Source organism: Musa acuminata, chromosome BXJ3-11 (genome assembly GCF_036884655.1).
Source record: "Musa acuminata AAA Group cultivar baxijiao chromosome BXJ3-11, Cavendish_Baxijiao_AAA, whole genome shotgun sequence".
Taxonomy (NCBI): domain Eukaryota; kingdom Viridiplantae; phylum Streptophyta; class Magnoliopsida; order Zingiberales; family Musaceae; genus Musa; species Musa acuminata.
In genome coordinates, this window is record NC_088359.1 from 26,899,070 (window position 1) to 26,926,892 (window position 27,823).

Genomic DNA, 27,823 nt, shown 5'->3' on the forward strand with positions numbered 1-27,823 from the left:
CAGAGGCTGAAGCTATAGCTATTCAAGAAGGGGTTTTAAACAGAGCCAAAATTGAAAAACCATATGTTAAAAGAGATACCTAGAAATGCAGATGTTAGGCTCGCAGCATTGCATTTGTCTACATGACTTTTTTGTCACCTCCATAAATAAGTAAATGAATTATTGTTTCAGAACAACTAAAAAAGATGATTGACTCTTTCATCTACACATGGATGAGAGGTGTGTAACAGCACATGTAAAAAACATAATTCACCATCAAATGTAAACTTGCCACACCAAATGACAAACTTGATTAAACGTACCAGGGTTCATAGACTCTCTAAATTGACTGGTAAAAGGCATCAGCTATTTCCTCACCGTGAAAGAAAATAAGACCCAAGGACAATAAATAGGGACATATACATGGAATACATTCAGGTATACAAGAACTGCATGACCAGCTATAACTAAATGAGCTACTCCTTGAAAAATTAAAAGATAAGGAGATAACTCTTAGTTGTCGTAGCAATTTGAATAATGAGAAAATCTTGCTTGTTCATACTCACACAACAAAGTCAAAATTCTATCACCACAATCACACAAGCCCAAAGGAGCAAAGATTACCTTATTCCTCAAGGTTTGGATCAGTCCAAGAATAGCACACCGGATTCTGAATCAGCCTCTCTTCCAAAAATCTAAGATACAGCTGTAAACTTCAAGTCGAGGGGCCTCAGAGCTCCCTGAACTACATCTTGAACCGTCCTACTGCGTCGGCAAACATCCGAAAGCTCCTCGAGTGTTTCTGTGAGGGCAGAACTCTCTGATCCCGATGCAGCATCAGAGAGAGCTTTAAGGAAGGTAGAAGATTCAGCCTCCGTGAGGGCAGTGTGTGGTATAAGTGAGATACTCTCCTTTGCCCACACCAAAACCCTGACACCATATGTCCTGGTTAGCGACAACAGGACGTATGTCACCTGTGGCAACAACATACACCGAAGAATAGCATATTTAGCAAAATTGCTATTAAAAATTTTCATTCCAAAAGAATCATGTGGTGCTATATACCTCCTCTAATCGAGAAGACGGAAGTGCTCCGGTTAGAGATGCAATCAAAATTCGGGTAAGAGTAGCACCACGAGGAATTATTGTACCATTTATTATGGACTGGTACTTTTCTCCAGCCGAAGAATTTGCAAGGTCAAAGACATCAGATAGAAAGTTCAATAAGGACTTGCAAGCATCTCTGAAAAAGAGACAAAACAGAAGTTAATAGGAAGATTGGTCTCTCCAACAAAACAAAAAAGTCCACTAATAAATGTGGATGCACATGATACCTGTGCTGTATAGTAATCCCAACCATCGAGCAGTCAATTAGATATGGAAATATAGAAGAGAGCACAAACAAATCAGGGCAATAGCGAATGCATCTTGAAGCCAACAGAAAACAGTCATCCGCTATGTCTGGTCTCGCAGTAAAATCCTGCATTACAAGGAAGCAAGGGAAATCTTAGTGGTTATATTAATTAGAGGTATAAAAACATGTCACCTTGCAAGAGTATGTAACACAAGGGAATCAAGAAAATTTAGTACTTGAATAGTTGTAAGAAGCTTTGTTGTATGACTGAAAAGTGACTCGATCAAATTTCTAAGGTAGTCGGCACAAGAGGGATCTGATCCAAACATCTGCCATTCAGGAAATCCATCAATAATAATAACATGAAAAATGATATTAAAAGGTAGTACTGACATGCACAAATACCATACCTTTATAACTTCACTTGACAGATAAAGGAAGCAAGGTTGATTATGCTGCAGATACAAGACTTGAATCTCCTCAAGCATTGAGCCTATGGTAACTCCCATGAATCTTCCACAGGTTCTCACCTTTAAATCAGTAAAAGTGGCAATTACTAAATCTAACACGATGTAAATTACAAAGAATATTAATATGCAGTTGATCCATAGGCAGACAAACAAAAATATAGAAGTAAAGCAAATTAAATAATTCAAAAACAGATGTGGAATCAGCAAGATTTTAAGAGAATAAAATATTAGTAAATGGTAAATGGAAAATTCATGCAACGTTTAAATTCATACAACAGCTAAATAATTCAAAAACAGATGTGGAATCAGCAAGCTTTTAAGAGAATAAAAGATTAGTAAATGGTAAATGGAAAATGCATGCAATGTTAAATTCATACAACAGCAAAATTAGAGCCATTCTTAATGCACGTATAGGCGAAGGTTTGAGTGGAAGGGTTCCAATTGGGCCATATTGCTCAACCCATATCTAATTAAAGTATTATCGACATGGAAAAGATAAACCAACATCCAACCAATTTATTTAATATAAATAGATACCAACAGATCAACCAATTTAGAAAACAAAATATCACTTTACTAATTGAACTTCAAACAGAAACAGGCAGACGGAAAAGAGAGTATTGATTCAATGTCCAAGTCTGCAGGCCTTCATTTCTTTAGACAAAAATGCTTGTCTCAGTTTTTAATATTACAAAGTCAAACACAGATACGGTCCCATGTAGTAACATTACAAACTGGATTGCTGTAGTACGAACTCTGAAAAGTCAAATTCAAGATTCTAAATTATCAACATTATTCAATTTTAAAAATGTAATCAAATAATATTCATATACATTCCTACTATAAAGTCCTTTAGGAAAAGCTAAATAACAAAAGCACTAAACAATAAAACAAACCAATAAATTCATAATTTGTGATCTGCTATTACTGTAATTCAATATGAAATATAATGAACCAACTAATTCTATACCACAACCAAGAACCAAGTTCGTTGGCATACCATGTACTGAACCCTTACTACAGCCTAGAATATTCCAGATTGCAGATAACTATAATAAAGCAATATTAGAACTATATTCAATCAGCTAACAACTTCGTCTCCTTCATGTTTATCAACATGAAGAAAAGAGGATATCATAGCCAAAACTTGTTGCCAATCAACCAAGAACCAAGTTCGTTGGCATTCCATGTACTGAACCCTTACTACAGCCTAGAATATTCCAGATTGCAGATAACTATTATAAAGCAATATTAGAACTATATTCGATCAGCTAACAACTCTTATCAATCTTTCAGATCTTCCTCAACACCTGTCGCGGTGCATAAAGGGAGGTGCATGTGGGCAACAGTAACTTGGGTGGTAGGAAAATGAATTGAGTTATGAGGACGAAGAGGAGATGGAAGAGTCACTTCAGGTCAGAGACTGGGTGGGAGGGAAAAGAGCGGGTTAGAGGAGAAGATGGAGGTATGAAAAGATTAGAATGAATTTGGGCAGGGAGCTAGGGGAGAGGGAACAATTCACAAGTTGGGTTTAGGACCCAGGAGGGAGAAGGATAATGAGGAGAGAGATGGAAAAAGTGTCATGGAATGGGCTAGGGTGTTTTGTTTTCTAAGAATTTAATAAGGTTGCCTTAACCTAAACCATTTAACAATGGTGTGAGAAGAATTCACAAATAGAGCCAAACTGTAGGGTAAAATTGTTAGTTGTGGAGCTTAAAAAGAATATTAATGTGAAATCAAGATCCAAAGGGATCTCTGTTATTTCTCACTTCTCGAGGAATACGCATGAAATTTCTCTGTAATTTAATATTATAAGCACAAATTATGTAAACCATGGCAACAAAAGTTATACAGTTTAAAAGTGCCATACTAACCTACCCTATTAACTCACCATCTTTAGAGTACAAATTTAAGTGTTCAATCACAATCATTATGCTTAGAGTTAATGCATACACTATCATCACCATAGTACATGCTCATAAGAATCACCAGGGATAAACAACATACCAGGACCCATAACTTGATCATGTCAATATGTTCACTATAATCCATGAGCAATACGAGCAACTACAAGTTGGCCGATGTTAGTTTTGCTTAATTCACCACATCCCTGAGTATCTAAAAAATATTGAATAATCACATGATTCATATGGAATCTTGCAAACCAAATGTGAAACAGTACAAGACCAATCTTGATTTATAGTACGATCACTCTAGCCATATATGACAATCATGTGGTTATGGCAATGCAATGATTTTTTTAGTTATATGAATATAAATATAGCTGTCAACCATCCACCAATTTCCTCCAATAGTTGCCAGCCTACAGCAAGGAGGGAGAAGGAACATACATCAAACAACAGTGACCTCACCAACCGGCCATGAGATTGCAATCATCTATATTGGTCCCTATAGCCTAACAGAACAAACTAAACAAGTAGAAAGGGTAATGATGTCTCCAAAGTCCAATTATTGATCATCATAGCCTGACAACAAAAGCAAATGGACTACTTAGTTTAGGTCAATTTGAGATGCCAAGCAGATGTATGCTAGTAGCAACAGGCTTAAAAATCTATGCATCGGTGCAATGTCACTATAATACTATACTAGTAGATAGTGACCTTCCAATATGTTGCCAGACAATCCAATCATACTAATGAATGGCTGCTTCAGAAACCAACTTGAAGGACCTTTCCCATAATAAAAAAATATACAACATACTTACAGCATATTTACAGGCACGGCATAGAGACTCCATTGTTCGCATGTCCCAGCCACGACTACATCAGAAAAAGATGAGAATTGATTTCTACAGATATGGTACACGTATAGATCATAAGTATTATAGCCTCAGGAGGGTATCTGATCCTTACTGATCAAAGATAGTTTTGAAAATTGGCCAGAACCTGTTGACTGCTTCTGCTACAATTTCTGGAAGACTAACATTCCTGAAAGTGCACTTGCAGTTATATAATCAACCTCCAAAACTATATGACCATCAATTTAAAAAAAATTTAACCACTACCTGAAAATGCATGCAAGACGGTCAATATGAATCGTCAGCTGACTTGCAGGTGTTTCCTGTATAGATCCTCCACCTTGATTCGTAAACTCCTGATTTTTTTCAGAAAAGCAAATGGATTAGAAAAGTGAAATGTTTCAAATACTTGTCAACACATTATAAAGTCAGTGCTTACTTGTAATGGAGTAACAATTGGCAGGCAAACTAGCTCCAAAGCCTTCTTGGCATGCTCAGGTGGAAGTTCCTTGATGACCACACTGCAATATATTTTCGTAAGCACCAACAGAATCCTGAACTACAATGATGACTACACTATTGAAAACAGAACAACCTCAATGCTTCAACCAAATGCATTGAATCATCAGAAGACACTTTATATCCCCCTTCTCCACTAATGGCTATATGATAAATATGGAAAAGACCATCCAGTGCTCCAAGAAATTTCCTGCTGCAATCTAAACAAGAGAAAGCAGTCAAACCAGCATTAAAGGAATAAAATAAGGAATCATCATTCAGAACAAATAGAGAAACATAAAAGAACATTCAATTTATCATAAACAAGTATAGCACTCAAGAGGCTAGGGAAGTCAACAGTGCGGGGAGGGGCAGGGCAGGGAATGCTTCCTGCATCCCCATGCCCGTCTCATCCCCCATCCCTACCCCATTCCCTATTTAGGCAGGGCGAGGGTGGATATTGGGAATCCCCATTAGGGGCAAGGAACCCGCAAGTTCTCCGTATCCTCCTAATTAATTCAATCAATTAAGAAAAACAGCCACCACAACACGGGATTGGGTGTGTGCAGTGCATAGGACCACGGAGAGGAGTTGTTACCGTTGAACGATGAAATGTTTCATTTGATTCCATTGAGCCAAATGGTTCTTGATTGAATCATAATTGATTCAATCAAGGTTCACCCAATCTACTTTGAATAATAAAAGTCTGGCCCGCCTAGTGTTTGGGCCTAGCATCTCAGCCCATGTATTAATGGGCTGGGTACGGGTACGAAGTGGAGAGTGCTATACTCGTCCCCACTCCGTATTTGCACGAGTAATATAAAATGCCCTCTATCCCCAGCCAATCAGGGGTGGGTCCCCACAGGTATAACTGACATCCCTACTCAAAGCCAAGACCCCAATAGATAAGAGGAGGATGGGACTAAACTTGAGCAATATGATTGAAAAGAAACACATTATCGGACCATTTTAAAATGTAGCACCAATTTAGGTATGGGAAAGGCTATGGCTTGTTTGCTTAAATCCAGCCTGGTAGGTTACATAAAGTGAGACTTCAAATGCTATCATGGTAACTTAAAACAAGTCAATCTAATAATCAGGTCAACAAAAATATATCGGTCTTTAACAACAGCATCAAAATTTGATGAGCACAGGCTATGTTGTGCAAAATAGGAACTAAGATTTTTTTTTTTTTTTTGAGGATGGACAATAATACTAAGAAAATTCTATGAATAGTTGGAACCTTCATAATATTTCAGTGAACTGATAAGATTGTAACCTTCATCAGTAGCATTCAAAATCAACGTCAAAAGAGTAGCCAAGAACTTGTGCAGTTATAGCTATGTACCTTCACATATATACTTAAATGCAACTGCAGCAGCTGCTGCAGAGTCTTCTGATGCACTCATGCTCTTGGTAAGAATATCAACTAGTGGTGGCAAGATTGAAAGTTCAACCGGAGCAGCATCAATCCATTTTGAATATGCTCCAATGGTAGAACAAACTGGGGAATTTCAAAAAACTTGAGCTCAATTACTGATACTCGTAGTCTTGCACACGTATGAAACAAGTTTTACCTGAGAACATTAATGAATGTGTACAACAATGTTGAAAAGTACCTGTTTGTAACAAGTAAGGTTCATAAGGAAGTTTTGGAAGTAACGCCATAATCTGCAGAATACATATAAGATCTAAGCAAGCACATTCCATCAAAAACCCCATAAATTATTACTTGTAAACTAATGGCAAATACTTCTACTGGATATCTAATTATAAATAAAATGATATTACAGTACAGAGTACACTTCCCTCGGGCTATCAATTATATAAGCACAGAAGCGGCAAATTATATTTCTACACAACAGGGCTTGGTTGTCAAATATCCTATACAACAAGTGATCGATCAACCCTAATGCTCAAGCAGTGGACAAAGCCTACATGATAGCTCTAGGCCACAAGCTACAAACTTAATGAGAATCATCCCATTCTTTTGAGTTACTATTGTTTACAGTTCTTATCGATCCCATGCTCTTTTCAGAAACCTACTACATCTTTGCTTCAAACAAATGAACATGAACATTTCCATTTCACCAAATCCTAATGATATCTAGTAGTTTGTTACATCAATTGAACTCACAAATACAACACAGTGCAACGATGTGGAAGTAATAGTTATAACCAAGGTTCGCAATACCGTACCGGTATTTCGACCTGGGCTCGGTACCGGTACGGTACGGTATACCGAGCGGTACACCTTGGTGTATCGAGTACTGTAGCACTTACCTCGGACCGGTAACAGTCAGTCCGCGTACCGAAAACCTGTCGAACCGGTACGTACTGCCCGTACCGGGCGGTACGGCTCGGTACGGCCGACCCTGGTTATAACCATGTACACTGGACAATTTCTTTCTATTTTACATGTATGCATTGTGTACTTCTATAAACTAAAAGGCAAACTCATATGTGCATAAAAAATTTAGCTAAGCAAACATATCTAAGTAGCCCCAAGCTTTTCTAGGCCCTAGGGAGTAACTCAAGTTAAGATGCTTAATTCAACATAGACCCCATCATAACCAAAAAGTTCAAGAGTCACTGGAGCTTCCTCGGTGAGAATAATGGTATGAAGTTGTTTTGGAACTTTTGGAATTATCATTTCAGCCCCAAAGTCCACAAAATGCCTAATTGAGCAAGAATTTCTTACTGCTTGAACCACCCTTTTATAGAATGAAGTTTATTAAATGTGACAACTATACTACACCAAAGGAACAAACAGAACCTGAGATCAATTTGCCAAGGGCTAATCTTATCTGCACAAATAAATGTAAATTAAACCAAACTGAAATGCCAAAGTAACACTAGAAGCAACTACAGCAAGCAAACAACTCTAGGGAAGAAGTCACTTTATTCATTTAATGAGAACTAACACAGTAAACTCTTTAGGCAATAAAAGTTCTTCAAATCACTAAATATTAAACATAAGGAACACCTTAATTTTAAAACCATAGTCTCCTTGCTACAGGATGCTCTTAATTTAACTAAGGAGATTTCTTTGTGCAGAGCTCAATAGTGGCAAAAGATCCATGTAGCTTCTGACCCCAAATAGTTGGGACATTATGGCATATCTCCTCCTTGTTACAGGAATATCGAGCCTGACTCAGTTTGCTAAATCACAAGGAACCAAGTTGTCACATTAGTTAATTCTGTAAAACAACCTTTAAAATGACTATTCTGTAACTATCAACTATTCAAGGGGTGATCAATATCTCACCAAGTTCAAGAACTTTGTAATACTGCATAGATATCACATTATTAAGATCATAGTGATGACACAGATATGAGATTGAACTTCAGACATTGTGCAACTATAAAACCAAAGGTGCACCAAGACATGACCTAATGGTTAGTTTCTCCCTTTCATCTAAAAAAAGCAACCAAGTTCTAATCCTTGTCAAGATGGTGCCCAAGTGCTGGGTTCAGATCATGGTGAGGTAACAGCCATCCATTAATATTTTAAATAAAAACTGACCTGAACTTCAGAAACTTCTACTGAGAGTAGGTGGAACCCATGGAACAAAAATCTTCAATTTTTTTAACTTTAAATAACCATAGCTGCAACATTTACCGAACTATCCATGATAGTTCATGCATTACATCCTTATTTCCTATTCCCAACATCATATTTTGACTGCCATAGTGCAGATACGAGTTTAAAAAGACAATGCCTCAGATAATCAGATTAGAGTTGACTGACACATGATGATGAAAGAAATAGTGCTTGATTGTTGGATCAAATCATCACTATTTTAAGGATCCAAAAGAGGATATGTTTAGCAATTATTAAAGATCAGGGTCTGTTTGGCGCATACTGTGAGAGAAACTTCTCATTAATAATTACAAGCATATACACCACACAAATGTATAAACAACAAAGAATTTGAATACTGCTGGACCAATATTTACCGATTGATATTTACCAGTCCAACTGAATGACAGTATTGAAGAGTATAGCTTGAAACTGGTACATACATACAATTTATTTCTATTTTCTTAATTTATTCAGTGATGCAAGATGGTATATGTTGGTAAAACCATCCCGGTATACAGGTACCACTCCACTCCAATAGGTTATGAAATTGGAATTGGACCACCATTTGGATCATTATATACAGCAGTATGACAATTTTTTTTTAAGCCACCCAAAACTCGTTAGCTTCCAGAAAATTTTTATCGAGATCCCCACTGCACAATCCACTTACACAATTTTAGATTTCTCACCAGTAGAAGCATCCGATATCCCAGAGTCCATAACATTTAAAGATTATTAAGTACAACAAATAACAGAATTTCTTCAGAAATTCTATTTACATCCTGGAGATCACCAAAACTGCAGCCATTTTAGACTGACTGAACAATAAAGTTATATACTCTACAGAGACTAGATCATTTGACTCCACAAGATGCATGCAACTATCCCTGTAGTCCAAGGGACTCAGTCCCTGAAGAAATTTAGGACATGATGGTGCATTGCTGGATAATTGATTCCCACCAGTCCCAATATCAAGTAGAAAATCAATACCATGCATCAAGGAAAAGAACTAAAATGTTTATCGAACTTGCTAATTAAGAAAAGGAACAAACAACTAGAGAAATTCAGCTTATCAGTTTGTTTAAATTAGCAGAAGTAGACACCAATACAAAAGAAAATGGCTCTCGTGTAGACAAATCTGGTGCCTTTTACTTAATGGACTGTTCTTGTGAACTGACAACGTATTAAAACTAGAATTGTTTAGCAACAATGATTCAGATATGACCCAAATTGATAAATCTACCTGGGGCAATACTTCTGCTTCTTGAGTTGAAACAGTCTTAGCCACTGCTTGTATACAGAATAGTGCAGCCTCAACAGGCTGCCATTTGAAGCTCTCTCCATGTCTGTGATTTCCAACAGCCTATGATGTGACAGAAAAAAGTTGGATTAAAGGCTTAAGTCAACAAAAAAAAATCAATCAGCACCAAACACTATAATAGAATTGATTTTGACACAGATTATGAATTGCCTTTACCATGTGTCCTGAGCTGTGCAGCATGAGACACACGCAAGCCAATTGGATATCAACATCAATGCCCTCGTATCTAGGTAATGACTTGGCATACCCAATTTTAAGCCATCCTTTGTCAACCTGCAGACCATAAGGAAATAACCCTTTTCTATTCTATCCCACTCTCTTCCTTTTGTAATCATGTCATAACCATGACACACATCATACACACGACAATGCCAATGTCCTGTAACCAACATGGAGCATTCTATCACCCTTGTCAAATCAATCCACTGCCTTCCCTACTCATTTTCTTTCACTCTTCAATTTTGTGCTGCCATCAATATATGCACCACAGGGTTTAGCAAAGTGCTCCAACCAGCATAGGGAATTGCGGCAGCAAGACAATGCTCTTGCATATAACCAAAATCACCATATCCAATCAGCAACATAACTTAGTTCACCAATGTCTGGGACCTGTGGCACCCCCAGCACACCCCCAATATACCTCACCAGATGTAACAACAGAAGTAAAAGAGCACCAAGCATTGTGACCAAAGATGCCACTCAACCCCACCAGATGCTGATTAGGATGTTAAGAACTTAAGCAGGAAAAGTTTTCTTTGATTTCAACTTGCTGGTGATACCTGCTCTACACAGCAGTGGAATAACAGCCAAAGCTTTGACTGAAAAAGGATCTTGTTGCCCCATGTAATTAGTTGATGCAAATAACTAAAATCACCCAATGAAAACAATTGTATAAGCTAATAGTAAAGACCAGTATCCACATCAATTACATTTTTCATAAAATTTTCCATAAACTTATGATATATAAGTTTATAACAGCACACTCTAGAAGCAATTCTCAATGTTGACCATTATTCACTTAAACTAAATAATGCATTCTTTGGTATCTTTTGTCTACTACTCTTGCCTTGAGTCTTATAATAAAATGTGTTTTAACAGAAATCTCCCTCTCTCTCTCTCCCTCCCCCTCCCTAGAAATAAAGAGTAAACATTCACTATAAAAAATAAGAGTAAACAATCACTATAAAATAAACATCTAAAAAACATAAATAGTCATTTAGAAACAAAGAAGTCTCACCTGAAATAGCTTCATGGAGAGAATCTTAAGTGTTTGTTCACCGCCTAGAATGGTTGTCGCATCAATTAATACATCATTAACAGCTACCAAAAAGAAAAGAAAATTCATTACTTCACAAAAGTGCTGGATGACAGGCATAATTAGCAAGAAACCATGCCTAAAGAAATATATTGACTTCCACAATGAAAAGACTAATTGTATTTTTGACAACAACAAACCTAACTAGTTCACTATATTATACCAATATGCATTTTATTAGATTAATATGCACTTCTGACACAACTAAACATACATAAAACTGTTGTTAGTGGGTCTAGAAGTGACAACAAAAATGATCATCAGACATCTAAACCAAGGTTCGCAATACCGTACCGTACCAGTATTTCGACCTGGGCTCGGTACCGGTATGGTACGGTGTACCGAGCACTGTAGCACTGCAACAGTGCGGACCAGTACCGGACGGTCCGCGTACCGCTGGCCTATCGGACCGGTATGTACCGCCCATACCGGGCGGTACGATTCGGTATGACAGACACTGATCTAAACAAAATGCTGCACAATAGAGAGTATTCATATATTCAAACAAGTAAATCAAGAACTAAAAAGAGAGCTTTAAAAAAGAAGTCCATTTTTACCATATCTAGTATGCTTAAAATCCTTATGGTCCTCTTCTGACAGTTCCTCATAGTCTTTTGGATATTCAACTCGAAAACTTACCTGGCAAAAAATGTTTTAGAGTCGAGTAAGCAGAATTATCAGGAAAAGTGAAACAAAGAAATCAAGCTGAAACCGAATGAAGGTATAGTTCATTAGTTGTTAAGAATTATCCAATAACATCTATATAGCACTTGATATAATTCAGCTGTACATACAAGAGAAACCAGCATCTCAAATGGTGCACGGAAAACATGTAACCTCCTATTCCTTTCTGCCTCGATTGAACCCTCAGATCCATATGTCAAGTATGATTCCCTGGAATGTTTATAGTTTATGCAACTATTTCCTGATTAAACAGAAATACCAGATTTAAGTGACTATTATATACAGTTACCTTCTGGTCAAGATAGTCTGGAGGTTGTGCCAGAAGTTATATGTCATTGATGAAATGTCATATTCAGGGTGTGAAGCAACTTCAAGCAGTGCTTGTATGATAAGCATTGAATCATCAGAACCTGCAAAAAAATATCAGTGTCAAGCGGATGGAAGAAACAACCAAAACTTCCAAGTTCCAACAAGAAATTACTGAGTTGAACATAATAAAAAAATTCAACAAATTGCAATTGTACCAGTTGCAATCAACTCTACATAGGAATCCCCCATGTCTGCAAACAAGCGAGCAATGGCCTTCACATCTTCTTCATCCTGACCATTAATTTTGACAAGATCAAAGAGGTAGCCAAGATTGTGTAGTATCTTGAACATCAAGAAAACAAAATGCATAAAATTCTGAAGAAAACATGATACCAAGAGGAACAAAGTCAATAGTTACTAAGGACTAGATCTTTATCTTTACTGTTTACATCTGTTTCATTAGCATCAACCTGCAAACTCAGAATAGGCTTTGAATCCAGTTCCTTTCATGTTGTAAAGGTTGGAGCATGCCCTTTCATATATTTTAGTGTAGTTACTTTGTTCAATTCAATTTTTTCTTTTAAATTACCATAAGTGCATGATGGTAAAATTTCAGCGCTCTCATGTTAACTATATCCCACTTTCTATGCAATATTGTTCATATTGCAATTTGGGCCACATAAAGTGTGGACCCCTACAAACAAACAAGAAAAAGAACACAGTGCACCAATATTGGGTCCTAGTTCATTTAGAGTAGGTATTTTACTCCTATAGGCTTATGCAATGAGATGAACAAACTAATTTCAAACCTTGCCCTTCAAGTTTTATAAACAACCATGAATTAGTGGCTTCCACTAATTCATAACATGGTACATGAGAAACTGATTAGGCATGATGGCCATGAAAGAGCACAAACCAGCAGTCATGTAACTATATCTCTCTATAAAAGAATATAGAAGTAGAAAAAATAGCCCAATAGTGAACTCAAGAAATTTAATTAAGGTCTGTCATGTAAACATGTTCCTGATTATTTAAAGATTGTTTGGTTAGGAGTGGGGTAATGTAAATTATTTGCCTACAAGACAAAAGGACTAGACAAAATGTTGGATCTTATCAGATTCATAACAAACAAAATGGAAAGCTATAAAAAAAAAGGGAATTAAAATTTCTAATCCTGTTAACATTTCCCAATAACAACATCGTAGCACATACCCGGTTCATGCTGCAGACCATGACCCATAACAACATTGTAGCACATGGTCATGCCCAGCTCTATAAGATCACGACATCACATCAAACCGGGGCCATCCAACCCACAATGCACCTCTATTGAGACCTTTCCCGCACAACATTATACAATGTTTGTGTCTGTTGGCATCAAATAGGAAAGTAGTTCTTTGAAACTCTCAAAGCAACTAACATTTCTGACCGCTACAGATCCAGCCCATCTTCCAACCAATTGAACTATGAAATATTAAAGACCATATCGCCATGCTTCTTGAATACCTCCTAATACCATATCATCGTTACCCTCTGGGTTACCATATGCACCATCTTCCAACCAAGTTGCAGTGTTAATGAACTCCTGCATTCTCCAGATGCATAGAAGCAAACACCTGTTTTTTGTGTAGTGTCACAAAAAAAGAATTGCAACAGAAAATATTCATTCAATCAGGTTCATTGCTTAACTTCGGGAAGTTGATTTTGGCAATCTGCTGCATAAAGCCAAAGCTTACGCAGGTACTGTTATCAACCAGGCAAAGGATTGTAATTACACTGAATGGAGCAGTTGACTGCTCATGCAAATCAACTGGGAAGGCAACAATTATGCACAGAAGCAACTCCAATATAAGTCATATTGTGGCTGTTAATATCACCAAGAAGGAGCTAGTGTTATTGATAGCAGCAGGAGAATGTAAGCATCCACCAGAAGCATTGCAGATGCTTAGTAATCACCATTGGAGATGTAGAATATGTTGACCCACTCCTAAATTGCATGTATTTGCAGCTAGGACAATAGTACGGGCAATTGTTGCGCTGGTAATTGCAATGTGTATGTCAGTGCAAAAGGTGGTCCTCCTAGAATAGTATGGTCAGCCCCTTTTAAGAGCCTATGCAATTTGGTTGAGCATAGTGGAGGTCATCATGGGTGACATCTCTTGTTCTGTAACGATGGTTGATGGCGTTTCAACATCCACAACTTCCTTCCCGTTGCTCAACCTATAAGTGCTACCACTTGATTGATTTGGGTAGGCAGAATAGCACTCTCACCAATTGGTTCTAATGAGGATGGCCACAAGATGATGGGATTAGTCTTTCCTCCCCAAGATTACCCACATGTATGTCATCATCTTGTCAGTGATGGGTTATAGTAGAGCCCAAGGAATACAATCTCGGGCACCAGACCTACTGCTCCAGACCTGGACCAGTATCGGTATGCCGATACATACCAAGTTTCATAGAAAGCCTAGAATGCTGTATAAACCTTGTGGGGTTCCTTGCATCAGTATATATAGATTGCTTTCTATAAAAAAAAGCTGTCAGAAACAGCTCATTTAATAAGCTAATAATTACTTTCAAGAATATTTATTCCAGAATCTAAACATCTTTCAACGAGATCAAGAATAAGAAGTATATATTGACGTAAGTGATAATATTCACATATAGCAACTTCAATTTAACAGGTTCCAGTAACCAATTTCATAAAGAAATTTAAGACAATCAAAAAGAGGAGGCAGCATCTATACCTTTGAAGAATCTCCAAGTTGCTCCTTCAGACTCATTACATGAGGCACGAGAACATGAATTAGTGGCATTTGTGCAGACAGATCACCGGAACCTCCAGATACAGTGAAGTGTATCAATTCTGATATCACTGCATAGGATACATAAAATTGTCAAAAGAATGCAATAAAAGCAAAGTTCACTATAACTGCAAGACGATCATCCTAAATGATTTCATGTTTCTCAACACAATCATTCAAGTCTTTCATGGACCCTCTTTTTTTCAATATTACCTTAATCCATGAAGATAAACCCCCCAAACCAACAGGTGCAGAACTGTTTTATGTTGCACATGGTTGAACAACATCCATTTGGTGGTTTTTAAATTCTAAATATGTGTATAACCACTGAAGTCGAACAACTTCACAGACTAGCTCCCTATTACTAACATGTTCTGGGTAGAATAAAAATCAAAGCAACATTAAAATAACTTTACAATTTAAAGGATTGTCGTTTCAGTCCATACAGAGCTACTAATTAGTATGTGCCATACCAGCTGCATCCCATATCGATACAAACCCATTTCAACCAGTATTTAAGAAAAAGAGATGACGTTTCTGCAGATACACATTCAGTTCAATTTTAAGAGGTCCCATGGGTTAACAAGAATATATGTCATACACTTATGAGAGTCCTATATCGAGCCAACTTCTGGTTGGTTATTTATGCATATATAAACTCCAGAAAACAGATAAAGTCAACATGTCAAAGATCTCGATTAATCAATCAACTACATATCTATTTATTATAAGTATGTTAAAATGGTTCTTTTACATACCATTTACAGCTGCCTCCAAAAGTTGCTCTGAACTTAAGCTCGATAAAGCTGCATGCACTAGAGGATGGGAAGCAAGTGTAGAGGCAGGAATCCTAAAAGAGACCATGTCAGAAGTTTCTAAACAATAAGCATGATAGAGGCTTCCTCAAAATTAAGCAAAACTCAAATTCTTTTCAAATAGCCTATAGAGTTTCAAAAAGAAAAGTTTCATATATTCCAATTACAATATTCATACCCACGGCTCAAGCGAAGCCATGAAGCAAAACCCTCCAGAACCTGTCAGAGAATAATGTTGGGTAGTACCATTATAAAATTCACACAGTCAACATTCTTAACAGTGATAACCTAGCTGACCACATTTAGCTCTCATGAGTTTTTTGCGGGTTCTATACAATCATTTTCCAGTAATTGCAACAACATAATTTTTACTCTAACAGTATATAACAACATCAAAGCAAACAGGGTAAAACTAAGAACTTTATTCAGACAGACCGCAAGTGGGTCAAGCTTAAACAAGAACATTGGGCTCAATATGTAATCACTGAGAGAGGGTACAGAGTACAGAGAACATAAATCATGTTAAAGGACTTAGAAATCAAGTGCATACCAGCTCAAAATTTTGCTCCAGGTCCAAATTGTTATAACTCATTAACTAAGAAAAGGAACTCAAAAAGTTTTTGCTAGATGAATATGAATATTTGATCAATGATATTAAATTAGCATGTCAAACAAGCATAAGATCAAGCGAAGGAAACTTGAAGCATTATTCTGTAATTAGAAATATAGCGAAAGTCAAAACTTATGATGCAAGCAAGAACTAGTACGAAAGAAGACCAATGCATAAAGGGAAAAAAAAGATAATAGAGTAAGTACAGATTATAACAGACAGAAATTGATGAATGGAAGTCACCGTTTTTTATGGTGCTTACACCCATCTCGGCATCAAAACTAAAGAGAAATTTTCATGGTTGATCGTATTGAAATAAGTATCCATCCAACCATTGTCAAGAAAATACAGCTGTAAGACCTTTTAAAGAGATTATAAACCCTAAATTTACTTCCAGAGTTATGAACAAACAGTTATTTAAGTGATTTAATCAGAAAGTCCACAATGAGAATCAACAATGACTAATAATAACTAAGAACATTTATCCAACAAATAACATCCAACCTTAACTAGCCTAGTTGAAAATGGTCCTAGAGTGAATGAACCTAGATTCAAGTACTAAACACAATTGAGGACAGTGAAAACCAATTGGTAGAAGGCAAATAAGAAAATTCTGTCAATCGTTGGCTGGGCCAGCTGTATTCTTCAAAAACCAGAAAAGAACAAAATCAAAATCAAAAGAATGTGAATAAACTAGTTAAATCCATCAACTAGTAACGATAATCTGTCTGATTGAATCATAATATCTATAAAAGATCTATTTTAACTGCACGAAAGATGGACTATTTGTAGTGCACTGCAAAAAACAATCAACTGTGATTAAGCATCATCTACCTCCTCTTTGAAATTATCAAAACCCAAACAAGCAGTCAAGAGACTGAGAGCAACTTCAGCTGATGAAATAAGTTCCTTCTCAAACTGACGCCGCCTTTCGGGACGAGCGGCTATCTTATAGCTATGAGCTTCCTGCAGAGAAAAGATACAAGGAATCAAAGACTCTTGGAAGTAAATGAAAGAAATAGCACTCAGAAGTCATATACGAACAATTTAAAGATAAGCAGAACCAGCAACTACTGGAATCAAAAGACAATGTTGAAGAGTTATTTCAATGCAAGTGTGCTGGACTGTCTGCTCAAAATTGTTAGAATGTTAGATTAAGAAAAGGGTGGCGTGCATGGAACACGTGCTAATACAGAGCTTAGGAAAGGTCAGCTTTTGCTGTTCCCATGACTCGAAACCTGATCATCCAAGTTGCAAAGAAGCAACCCTATGTGATATGAAGGCTCATGGTCTCAAAATTGCTAGTTCTGTTGCAATATTCAAGTCAACAAAAACTTAACTCTAGTTTGCAATATTCAGATTTACATAAAGCAACATACTACACGGATTTTATTGTTCAGTGGGTTTCTTAATTCCTGACATTTTCAGCTCAAAAACATGTTGAAGACTTAAGAGAGCACTATATTAAATGCAAGATAGGATTATGAGAGGGCACACCCACAAAAAGAAATTGGTGCAGTTAGACAAAATACAAAAGAACATGCCTGGCTCATGTAGAAGTCTAGAACATAGTTAGGAAAAATGCAAGATAGGATTATGAGAGGACACTATGTTAAATGCAAAATAGGATTAAGTGTAGAACATTTTCAGCTCAAAAACATGTTGCCTTAAGAGAGCACTATCTTAAATACAGGATAGGATAATGAGAGGGCACACCCAGAAACTAGAAATTGGTGTGGTTAGACAAAATATGAAAGAACATGCCTGGCTAATGTAGAAGTCTAGAACATAATTAATCTTCACTCTGCATAATGGCATGATGCCAATAACCATGGCCAGTCGGCTCAGACCATCCTGTTTGGACAAAGAACAAAAGAAAATTGCAACCAGGGGGCACAAGAAAGTTCCAACTAAGGCAGAAAAGGTGATATTGAATAGAACCTGGTGAGTCTGCATGGTGACATGATGCCAATGTTAAAGAGGGTGAATCAATAGATTTGACGAAGAGAGAGGGGGGTAGAAAATATAAACACAAATACAACAGCCAAATTTGGCTGATGCTGAAACCTAACAGAAGGGGTGAAAGAGGGCGAGTCAGTAAAGTTGACAGCAGCAACAAAGAAAAGAAGAAAAGACCGCAACAGCCAAAGAAGACAACAAAGAAAAGGAACAAAGAGAGGGGGCAGGAATAGAAATTTCCTCATGGATAACAGCATCACTCTCATTAATCAACATCATTATTTATTTGTCTGGTCTCAACAGAGATACATATTGTAAAAGAGAGATAGAGAGAAGAGGGAGAAAAAGTGGGGCAAAATAGAGAATCAATAGAAATTAGAAAGGAGAAGGGAAAACTTTTTGTCAGTAGGAAAGTTCAAGACTTGGTAAATTATATGTTTCTCAATTGTATATTTCAATCAATTTATAAATGTTACATGTAAGAACATGAAAACTTTTCATATATAAGATCCTTTTTCACTTTTTTAATTATTATTATATTTTTATGCTTTTGATTCTTGCATTTTGTATTATAGTTTTCAATGATACATGATACTATACAATCATCCTGCAAACCCGATCCTAGATTTCTTGATTGCCCACAATACCAATCCTGTTAACACCACATATCAAATCACAGCAAATCCAGATGAATCCACCAATTACCATTTTCAAGGAAATAGAAAATCACCTGCTATGATAACCTAAATATGCCAAAGCACTTGAAAACAAAATAGCTTAAACTAGAAATACATATCATTGATAAATGAAGTGTACAAAGGCCATCATAATGATCAATGAATCTATTTCCATTGATAACCGCATAAGACCTAGCAACAATTATAGCAGGATTCAGGAGCTAGCATATGAAACCTTCATATTTTCTCCACCATGTCAATCCATGGTGGTAAGGTAATATTTCTAGTCAATTTCTACAAATTTTCATGTTTATAAAAGACTTATACTGTACACTGCATGAAGATATGAGCTTCAGTAGAACTCCTGTATTCTCATTTATGCTCTGTGCATTGCTGGGAAAGTAATTGGACAAAATCTTGTTCTGTCTTTTGGCATTGAAAAGGAAATATATGCAGAATAACAAGAAAAAAGAACTAGTGCTCTTTTTCTCCCAAGAGAACAAAAAATCTTCTACCTTTTAGGTAATGACATTGAAGGTCAAAAATTAGGCAATTGGGCAAATAAAATGCATGCTCTAGTTAGTGACTTAGTTCCCCCACAGCTTCATGATTTTGTTAAGTCAACCAAAATAAACAAGTTCAATTTTCCTATACCTGTATTTCCTTCTCCTCCAGGATATTATTCTTTTCTTTATCCTCATGTCTAGACAACCAATATTGGACCCTATGTTCGAATTCTAATTTTATTCTTACAGGTCTTATTCAAATCCATCTAACCCTGACTGAAAATTTATGCAAATTTTCATAGAGTCTAGAAAAGATCAAATTTCTCACCTTACAGCCAGTCAAAGACAGGAGATAAATCTTTATTTGCTTAGCATACAAAATTTTATCTATCTATGCAAATTGCCAAGCTATGGTACCACAGCTATCATTACACATTTGATTGACAAAAAAGAATTGTGAAACTAAGCTTAAATTAGGCTTCCTTTTACCAAAATTTGCCTCTCTATATGAGTGTATATCAGCCAAACCAAGGATGCCCACACAGAGAAATTTGCCATAATAAAGTCCAAAAGAAAGTATACCATATTTAGTTGGCCCATTTGGTATATAAACTTCTTAGCTCCTCAAAGTTATTTATAATGATTATCATCTCTATAAATCTGATTGATTCCAGAAAAGATTAATTTTACTAATAATCAAGCAGAAAATTGAAAATTCACATTTTTACAGCCATCAATTTAAGATAGATATTCAAAATCCTATTTCCATTAACCATGTAAGGCATTTACGTATGATGACAGATGGCAATATCTAACTCTTAGGTAATTATCTCAAGATTTATAAATTCAACAGTGTCCAAATGAAGCTACGAAATTCCAGAATGTTCAGGAAAAGGTTTACAAGGTAGTAATTTATGACCAAATTAATTTCAGTTCCAAGAATGATAGCCAAGGTTACAAGGCACAAAGAGAGGAGAATAGCACATTGTCACCAGAATAACCAGTACAAACAAATCTACAAGAAGCTGTATGCAAAGAGGCACTATGCAGCATAGCTTCTGCCAGAACTACTTTCTTTATTCTATTTTCAGTTTTATGGTCCTGATGTCCTGTTATGTTATTTTCAGCACATATGAAGAAGGTTGAAACTTCAAAAAGATATACCTGAGGCAAGACAGTCAGCAACTCTAGGAAACTTCTCATATACTCAGGATGAGATTTCATCTCACTGCTTAACCAATTTACAATACCACCATCTCCCCAGTCTTCGACAGATACATGCACAGCCAAAGCAGCAACAGCAACGCAAATCTAAAATAAAGATAAAGTTAATATTGTACCTAAAGACAAGACAAAAACCAAGGCAACAAATATCCACAAAATTACCTGAGTTCTGACTTTAGGGGGGCCCGTATCAAGTTTCTTAAGCAATGCCTGCATTTGCCAGTTCTAAGATAGTCAAATCCAAATATAAAGCTATGTAGAGAATACCTAGCGAAATGACTTGGAAAAAAAAGTGAGAAAGTGACCACCCCACTTTGTCAGTGATGCAATAGGTCAAAAATTAAAAATTCTATGATCGATTTAGAGTCAGTGAAGATTCTTATGCCCACTTGTCGCTTGAGTGATTTATGTGGAAAGCAAATTTAAAGTACAGTACTCTCCAATATCTACCAATGGTCAACATCAAGTAAACTAAATTAACAAGCTCATTATGTATACTTATTGCCCTACAATCAGCTTCCACTATAATAACTCTACAACGCGGTATAAGCTAATAAAATATCAATTACAAGAGATCTTTTCTCATTATATAACACTCAACATGAAACTAAAATTGTTCAAAATATCAATGGTGTTAAGACTTAAGACCATATCAGAAGTATTAGCTCAAATGACTAATTTTGCATATTGAGACTAAGGTTTTAAAAACTGGATGTACCAGCTTGTATTGCCTTGTATTTACCAGTCTGAAAGGGGACCAACAAGCAACCATCAAGTACATTTCAAACATGAAATCATATCTTAGTTTAAGAAAAGATAAAGTTGTTCCCACAGCATATCTCAAAAGTTCAAAAACACTGTACAAATAGGTTGCATGGTTGGATGAGATTCAATTACGGAAAACTAAGATCAAATATAACACAAAAGGGAATGCTACTTGTTTGGAAGCATATTTCATTCATGAAACCAGAAATCTTTACAAACATCCATGTGACACTAATTTATTGGTCTCCATCAATGGAACTAGTAAAACCAGAGTGCAACCTACAACTTAATATGTTGGCATGAAGGTTCTAAAGCAAGGTTTTAGATAACAGTACTAATATTTGTAGCAAAATCTTACAAAACTAGTACATACTGACCGGTACACTACAATATCAAGATTCGCCATTTCGGATACCGGACCCATCTTGAAGATTTGTTGGTATGGTACGTATCGATCTGTACCGATGTACCGACACACAATACGCCAAGGCATGTCAACAGGGACTCGAGCAAGCCGCATCTCAATGGTGAGTTGGACAAGTACATACTGCCTGTACCATACCGACTCGGGTGGTACAGCAAACCATGTACAATATAACTCCAAACATTAAATAAGTTAAAAAATTATTTAATATCTCAACAGCAACTAGCGCAATTGGCATACTTGTAAGCTATTAGACCTGTATATTAGTGCTGGGATACTGCTGTATTCAAAACCATGCTCTAGGGTACTACTATACTAGTGAAATAATAGCAACCTCCCAACCTCTTAAATGAAGTGTAACCTTGCTTGAATTTATTTTTTTAATCTCACAGATGCTAGTGATAAATAGCCATTCAGGACTTATGGATGGTGTAGATTGAGAGAAAGTATTTTAGGGTTTATAATCATGCACATCAGACAGTAATTAAAATTAAGTGTCAACATTGATAGTAGACAAAGAAATCAAGATCACCAAATCCAAAAATAGGATGTGAAAAGACAGACATTCAGAACACTAAATTCTCTCTTATTCTATTGCTGCTTTAGTCAAAAGTTCTACTACTGCAAAATAGAAGAGCAACTTTATTTTTCTTATAACTAGTGACTTCATTTAATTGTATGAGAACAGGTATACAAGATAAATCGGTCCTAATAAACTAACTGAAGTAGGTTCAACAATCTTGAAGCATTCATATTCAAAAAGACTCAACAATTAGAAAATATAGCTGTGAACCAAAATGCCTGGCAAGCACAGCAACTTCAATTCACTAGGTAGCACATGAATATGCCCAATAACATTATAATATGTCATACATTTATTAAAATGTGGAACTCACATATAATGAATCGCGTAACGGACGAAAGGCTTCTGAAGGTAACTCTTCAAAGTCCCGTTGTACCTAACAGTGGAAAGAATTGTAAACAATCTAGCAACACAAGAATGGAAGGGTAGATCACCTTTAAGCCCCATAAGTTATTCTTGAATAAAAGCATACAATATTACCTTGCTTCTAAGAGTCTGGGAACAGAATATCAGTGTCTCCATGTTGCTGTTGGCATCATGAAGTAAGTTATCAGAGACCTGAAAAAAAAAATCACAAAAACTGAAATAAGTATTGCTACAAATAAAATCAACCTAAAACATCTGAAATGAAATCAGAAACTATAAGATAATAAAGGTAATTAAAAAATAAATAATGGTCATTTTTTAACAGCTTTATCCTAGCCACATTTCATTATAGTGGCTTCATTTTATTAAGTATTCTGGTCAAGCACACATGCTATGTTGCAACAAGGTCATAGATTTGCATACAATATCTACAAGATGTTTCCCTGATTCCCATTATCTTATAGAACAAATATGACCCTTCTTCCCAAAGATATTTATAGTCTTTGCTGCAGTAACAAGTAACTCATAGACTCCCAAAATTTGCATATGTTTTTCTAAAACAATCCTAGGACAAATATGTGCTACCGACCAGTTAGTGCACATATGCTGCCGACCAACACATGCCATTCTAATGAACTTCAGCCTAAAAGACAGACATAGATATCTTTACTACACATTCTTTGTGTTAAATCTAGTTATCATTATCATTTCTTTTGCTTGTTTAAGATTGGGAACGAGCAGAAGATATATAAAAATGAAAATGAAGCCTAGCTTTCATGTTAAATAGGGTAGAACCCAGCAAATTACAGAAAAGGAGACCCACCTAGCCTCTCCCACCAAAGATTGCCCCATCTTGCACTCAATCCACATGGATGGTGTCAAAGACTTATGAACTGCCATGTATTGGGTAGTTCAAATTCTGCATCTTATGCATCCAGGCATTCTTAAATATGAAGATGTGGAACTTACAGATTTCCCAAGGCCCTCATCCATGCCTATTGCATTCTTAACTGAGTCTACTAAATTGTATAAATAGGAACACCAATTTAAATAGAAAAGCCCAGGGCTCAAAGCAAAGAATTTGATCAACTCTCAAAATATTTTAAATACATTTAATTAAATGCAGATGTAGCAGAAACCTGCAATTCTAATGTTCCTGGATTACAGATTAGCAGACATAAGTCTGATGCTATAAGAAATCAGGAGAAATTTAAAGGAACAAATAGCATTGCCAACAAGAAAATAAAGCAGTTACACGTGTCGTTAAGTCAAAACAGTAGTAATAACAATGATTTAAAAAGCGCTAAGCGTCAAAAAGCATTAAAGTCCAAAAACGCCAGAGGCGCTAGACGCTCGCCAGAGCGAAACGAAACACTAAAATATAAAAATATATAATATAATTATTTAAATAAAAATAGGATATTAAATTTTAAAAAAACTTACAATATCACAATATCACATTAACAAAAATCTCAAAATTTAAAAAATAACAATAATTTCAAATAAATAAAAATTAGCAGTATTAAAATCAAAATAATATATTATTAGTCTAATAAATAAAAAAATATTGTTACTAGTATACTGTTAACAGTATACTATCGAGTCGATATGAGAAGAGGTAGCAGAGAGCAATGGCAGCGACAGCGGTAGCAGCGAGAAGCAACAACGGAAGCGGGAGCGGCGAGCGATGACAATGGCAGCGACAACGGCAACGGGAGCAACGAGCAGTGATAGTGGCAGCGGCAACGATAGTGACAAGCAGCGATAGCAGGAGCGGGAGCGGCGAGCGACGATAGTGGCAACGGTAGCAACGAGCAGCGATAGCGACGAGCAGGGTTAGGGTTGGGAAGTCGCAAGAGGAAGGCTGATATCGATTGCTTTAGTTGGTTCGATTGAACCAACTAAAGCACTGAAGACTGAACCACACCTAAAACGCTAGTTCGGTCGCCTGGTTTAACCCGGGCGCTCACCCGAAGCGTCCGACGCCTGGGCTCTTTGAAGCGCGCCACCTGGAAATGAAGCAAGGCGCTCGGGCCTCGCCTCGCCCGAGCGCCTATTGAAATCACTGAGTAATAAGCTTTCCAGAACAAAAGGAATAGAAAAAATAGAAGAGCAATGACAAGAAAACGAACAACAGGATAAGTGGAAAAAGGAACTGGAAAAGTCAGCCTAATAGATTCCTTTATTCTTAAAGAAAAGAAACAAACAATTTTTTCACATTCTATATCACTTGCCTTATTAAGATTATATCCCATACTAGATGCTGCACCTTTCAAGAATTTCTTTTGTGCAAAAAACACCCTATTCTTGGAACGAATATGTAGATAATATAAGACCCCCACCTTTTAAATGGCAGCTGCCATGTCATACATGGTCAACCATCATGTGAACAAAGGTGCTGGCTCGCAACACCCCAAAAATGGGGAGATCAAACAAGAGATAACACAAAAAAAGAATACTTACCTCTTCTTCTCAAGCAATGTATAGCCTTCTATGTTCTCTGTTCTAACATGAGACAACAAAAGGAGAGGAAAGAATGCAGAGAGGATGGCAGCAACGTGTTCTGGCAGTGGAGAGAGGAAGAGGAAGGAAGAGAAACAGAAGATGTAAGAAGAGGAGTAGATGCATTATATAGAAAGAGACGTGACTAGTGGCAAAAGAATCAGCAATAAAGATGATAGGGCATAGTGCAGGTGTCAGGTGTGGGGGGTTATATTTGGATCAGCTAGGGGGAAAGGGCCAACAGAATTGGGTTTGGATCAGGTTGAAGATCTGGGTCGCCCAGATCAGCCTCGGCAAGCACCTGGGATGCCTAGTGCCTCAACTAAGGTGCTCGTGGATGGTGCCTAGACCTCACCCGTAATACATCGAGGCACTTGGGCCTAAACTCACCCAACTGTCTTGGCAAGCACCTGAGCACCTTTTGACGTCTCCGATGCTAACTAGACTTGTCTTAGTTTCCAACTCAAGTTGCACCATGACTTTCATGCAAAAGCCATACAGCACTGAATAAGACTTGAGTCCAAAGCATTAGTTTCTGCTGAGAGCAGTTCCTATATGGGATCAAGAGAGAAACCATAGAAGAAGTTTGATTCAGTTCTTATGGGCTGCTTTAAGCTAAACCAGTGAACCACAACTATATAGAGCGGACAAGATATTCAAATAAAACTCATACACAGAAGACATCACATTTCCAATGAGAAGATTCCGTCAAAGATGGCTTCTCCTAGAACTTTGTGGTTTCTACAATAAATCTGCTTCTCTAACCTAATTACTGAAAACAAATGATAAACAATATATTCAACAAAACGAAAAGTCCAGACTGTTAAATGCTTCAGAATACCAATTTTCATTTGAAAGAGACGAAATATCATAGTTCCCATTCATTTTGCATCCAGAACACGGACCCTCAATAATGAAATCACAAATAAAATATCCATTCTTCTCAAAAAAAATTTAGCCACAACTTGTACTCTATTAATTTTATGTCAAGCTAATCAAATATATGTAAACAATTAGATTCTTTAGTAACCTTCAGCTTTCAAAATCATATATAGTTGGTATTAGGAACATAGCAATTAGCCTGTTTCCATCGATGAAGTCTACCATTTAACCCTCACAAGAAATGTGAAATATGAAGCAACAATGTAACCACATGATTCAATGTGTGGACTTGCTTGTTGTCTTCAAAGTTCTCATTAGCCTCTTCAAATGGTTTCTCAAACTATTGCTATTACAACAGTTTGTGGACTTTAAGTATAAGCAATCCCTTTTATCTGTGAACTTTAAAATGTATCCTTGTTTAATTATCATTTAGCAATTTCTAGTAGGACCTACAGTGCCTTCAGCTATTAGATACATGAAATGATTAATACATCTAAAAGATGATGTAAATATATATAAGGTATGTATGACTCTTACTTTGAAGAATTAAAGTTCTTTTTTTTTTTTAAATTGCTCCTTCCATTCAAGTATTACATAACACGTGTGCTTGACGCTTACAGGACTTGAACTCCTGCCTGTTGACTGTGGACACAAACACCAAATGAACAAGAAAAAAAATAAGAAAAGTGGATTATTTAATTTTTGGCATGACTGGATGTACCTGTCTCTGACAGGCATTGGCTTTTGATACGAATGGAATTGAAGCGACAACATCCTCAAATGAAACAGTTATCTTTAGCGAGCTCACTAACACATGGCGGATGGAGGAATCTATGATAGGAAATGCAAATCGAGACCCAACTTGAGGGACCACAAAGCGTCTGTGTGGTTCTATTTCCTCATTAAACTACCACGGATTTCACAGAAAATACCAACATTGGAATAATCGTGCTGTAATCCCAAACCCTTCACACTGTTAGATTAGCGAGTGGCAACCATCCTCGACAAGATTCTAGCTAAAACGGGAGGATCATTGACAAATGGGTACGAAATTCCGGAGATAACAAGAACCAGAGTAGAAGCGGAAGGTCGTGGCGTTACCTGCCAGGCGTCGATGGTGCGCTGGAAGTCCTGGAGCCAGCGGTCGGCGCGGCCGCGGACGGCGTCGTCGGGGTGGTGGTAGAGGGCGTTCAAGGCCTCCTTCACCGTGTTCTCGAGCTCCATCCACCGTCCTCACCTTCGATTCAAGGGTTAGGGTTTGCAGGGTTTTGGGGGACCGAGCGTTCCTCTTTCTTCGCCTCAATTTCGTCTCTCCCGACGCCCTCTCCTCCTTAAATTTTACCTTCCCCTTCTTCTGGTCTTGCGGTGGACCGAGGGAAAAGAGAGGCGGAGGACGATCGGAGAGCTTCGTCTTGTGCGTGTCCTCCGTGAA

General features: G+C 36.9%; 1 protein-coding gene across 1 annotated transcript; it reads right to left on the reverse strand.

Moving 5' to 3' along the window:
* Window positions 1-236: 236 nt before the first annotated feature.
* Window positions 237-27,823, reverse strand: LOC103971630 (transportin MOS14). The gene is made up of 27 exons (XM_009385692.3): window positions 27,493-27,823; window positions 23,122-23,199; window positions 22,955-23,017; window positions 21,032-21,079; window positions 20,810-20,956; window positions 17,338-17,469; window positions 16,072-16,112; window positions 15,837-15,928; window positions 15,022-15,149; window positions 12,490-12,565; window positions 12,255-12,375; window positions 12,076-12,175; window positions 11,839-11,920; window positions 11,204-11,286; window positions 9,889-10,008; window positions 6,679-6,730; window positions 6,408-6,563; window positions 5,157-5,280; window positions 5,001-5,082; window positions 4,829-4,917; window positions 4,677-4,751; window positions 4,529-4,583; window positions 1,744-1,863; window positions 1,570-1,662; window positions 1,314-1,459; window positions 1,045-1,222; window positions 237-953 (listed from the first exon to the last, which is right to left on the reverse strand). Exons 1-27 carry the CDS (start codon window positions 27,613-27,615, stop codon window positions 675-677), a joined length of 2,883 nt encoding a protein of 960 aa, XP_009383967.1. The 5' UTR covers window positions 27,616-27,823; the 3' UTR covers window positions 237-674.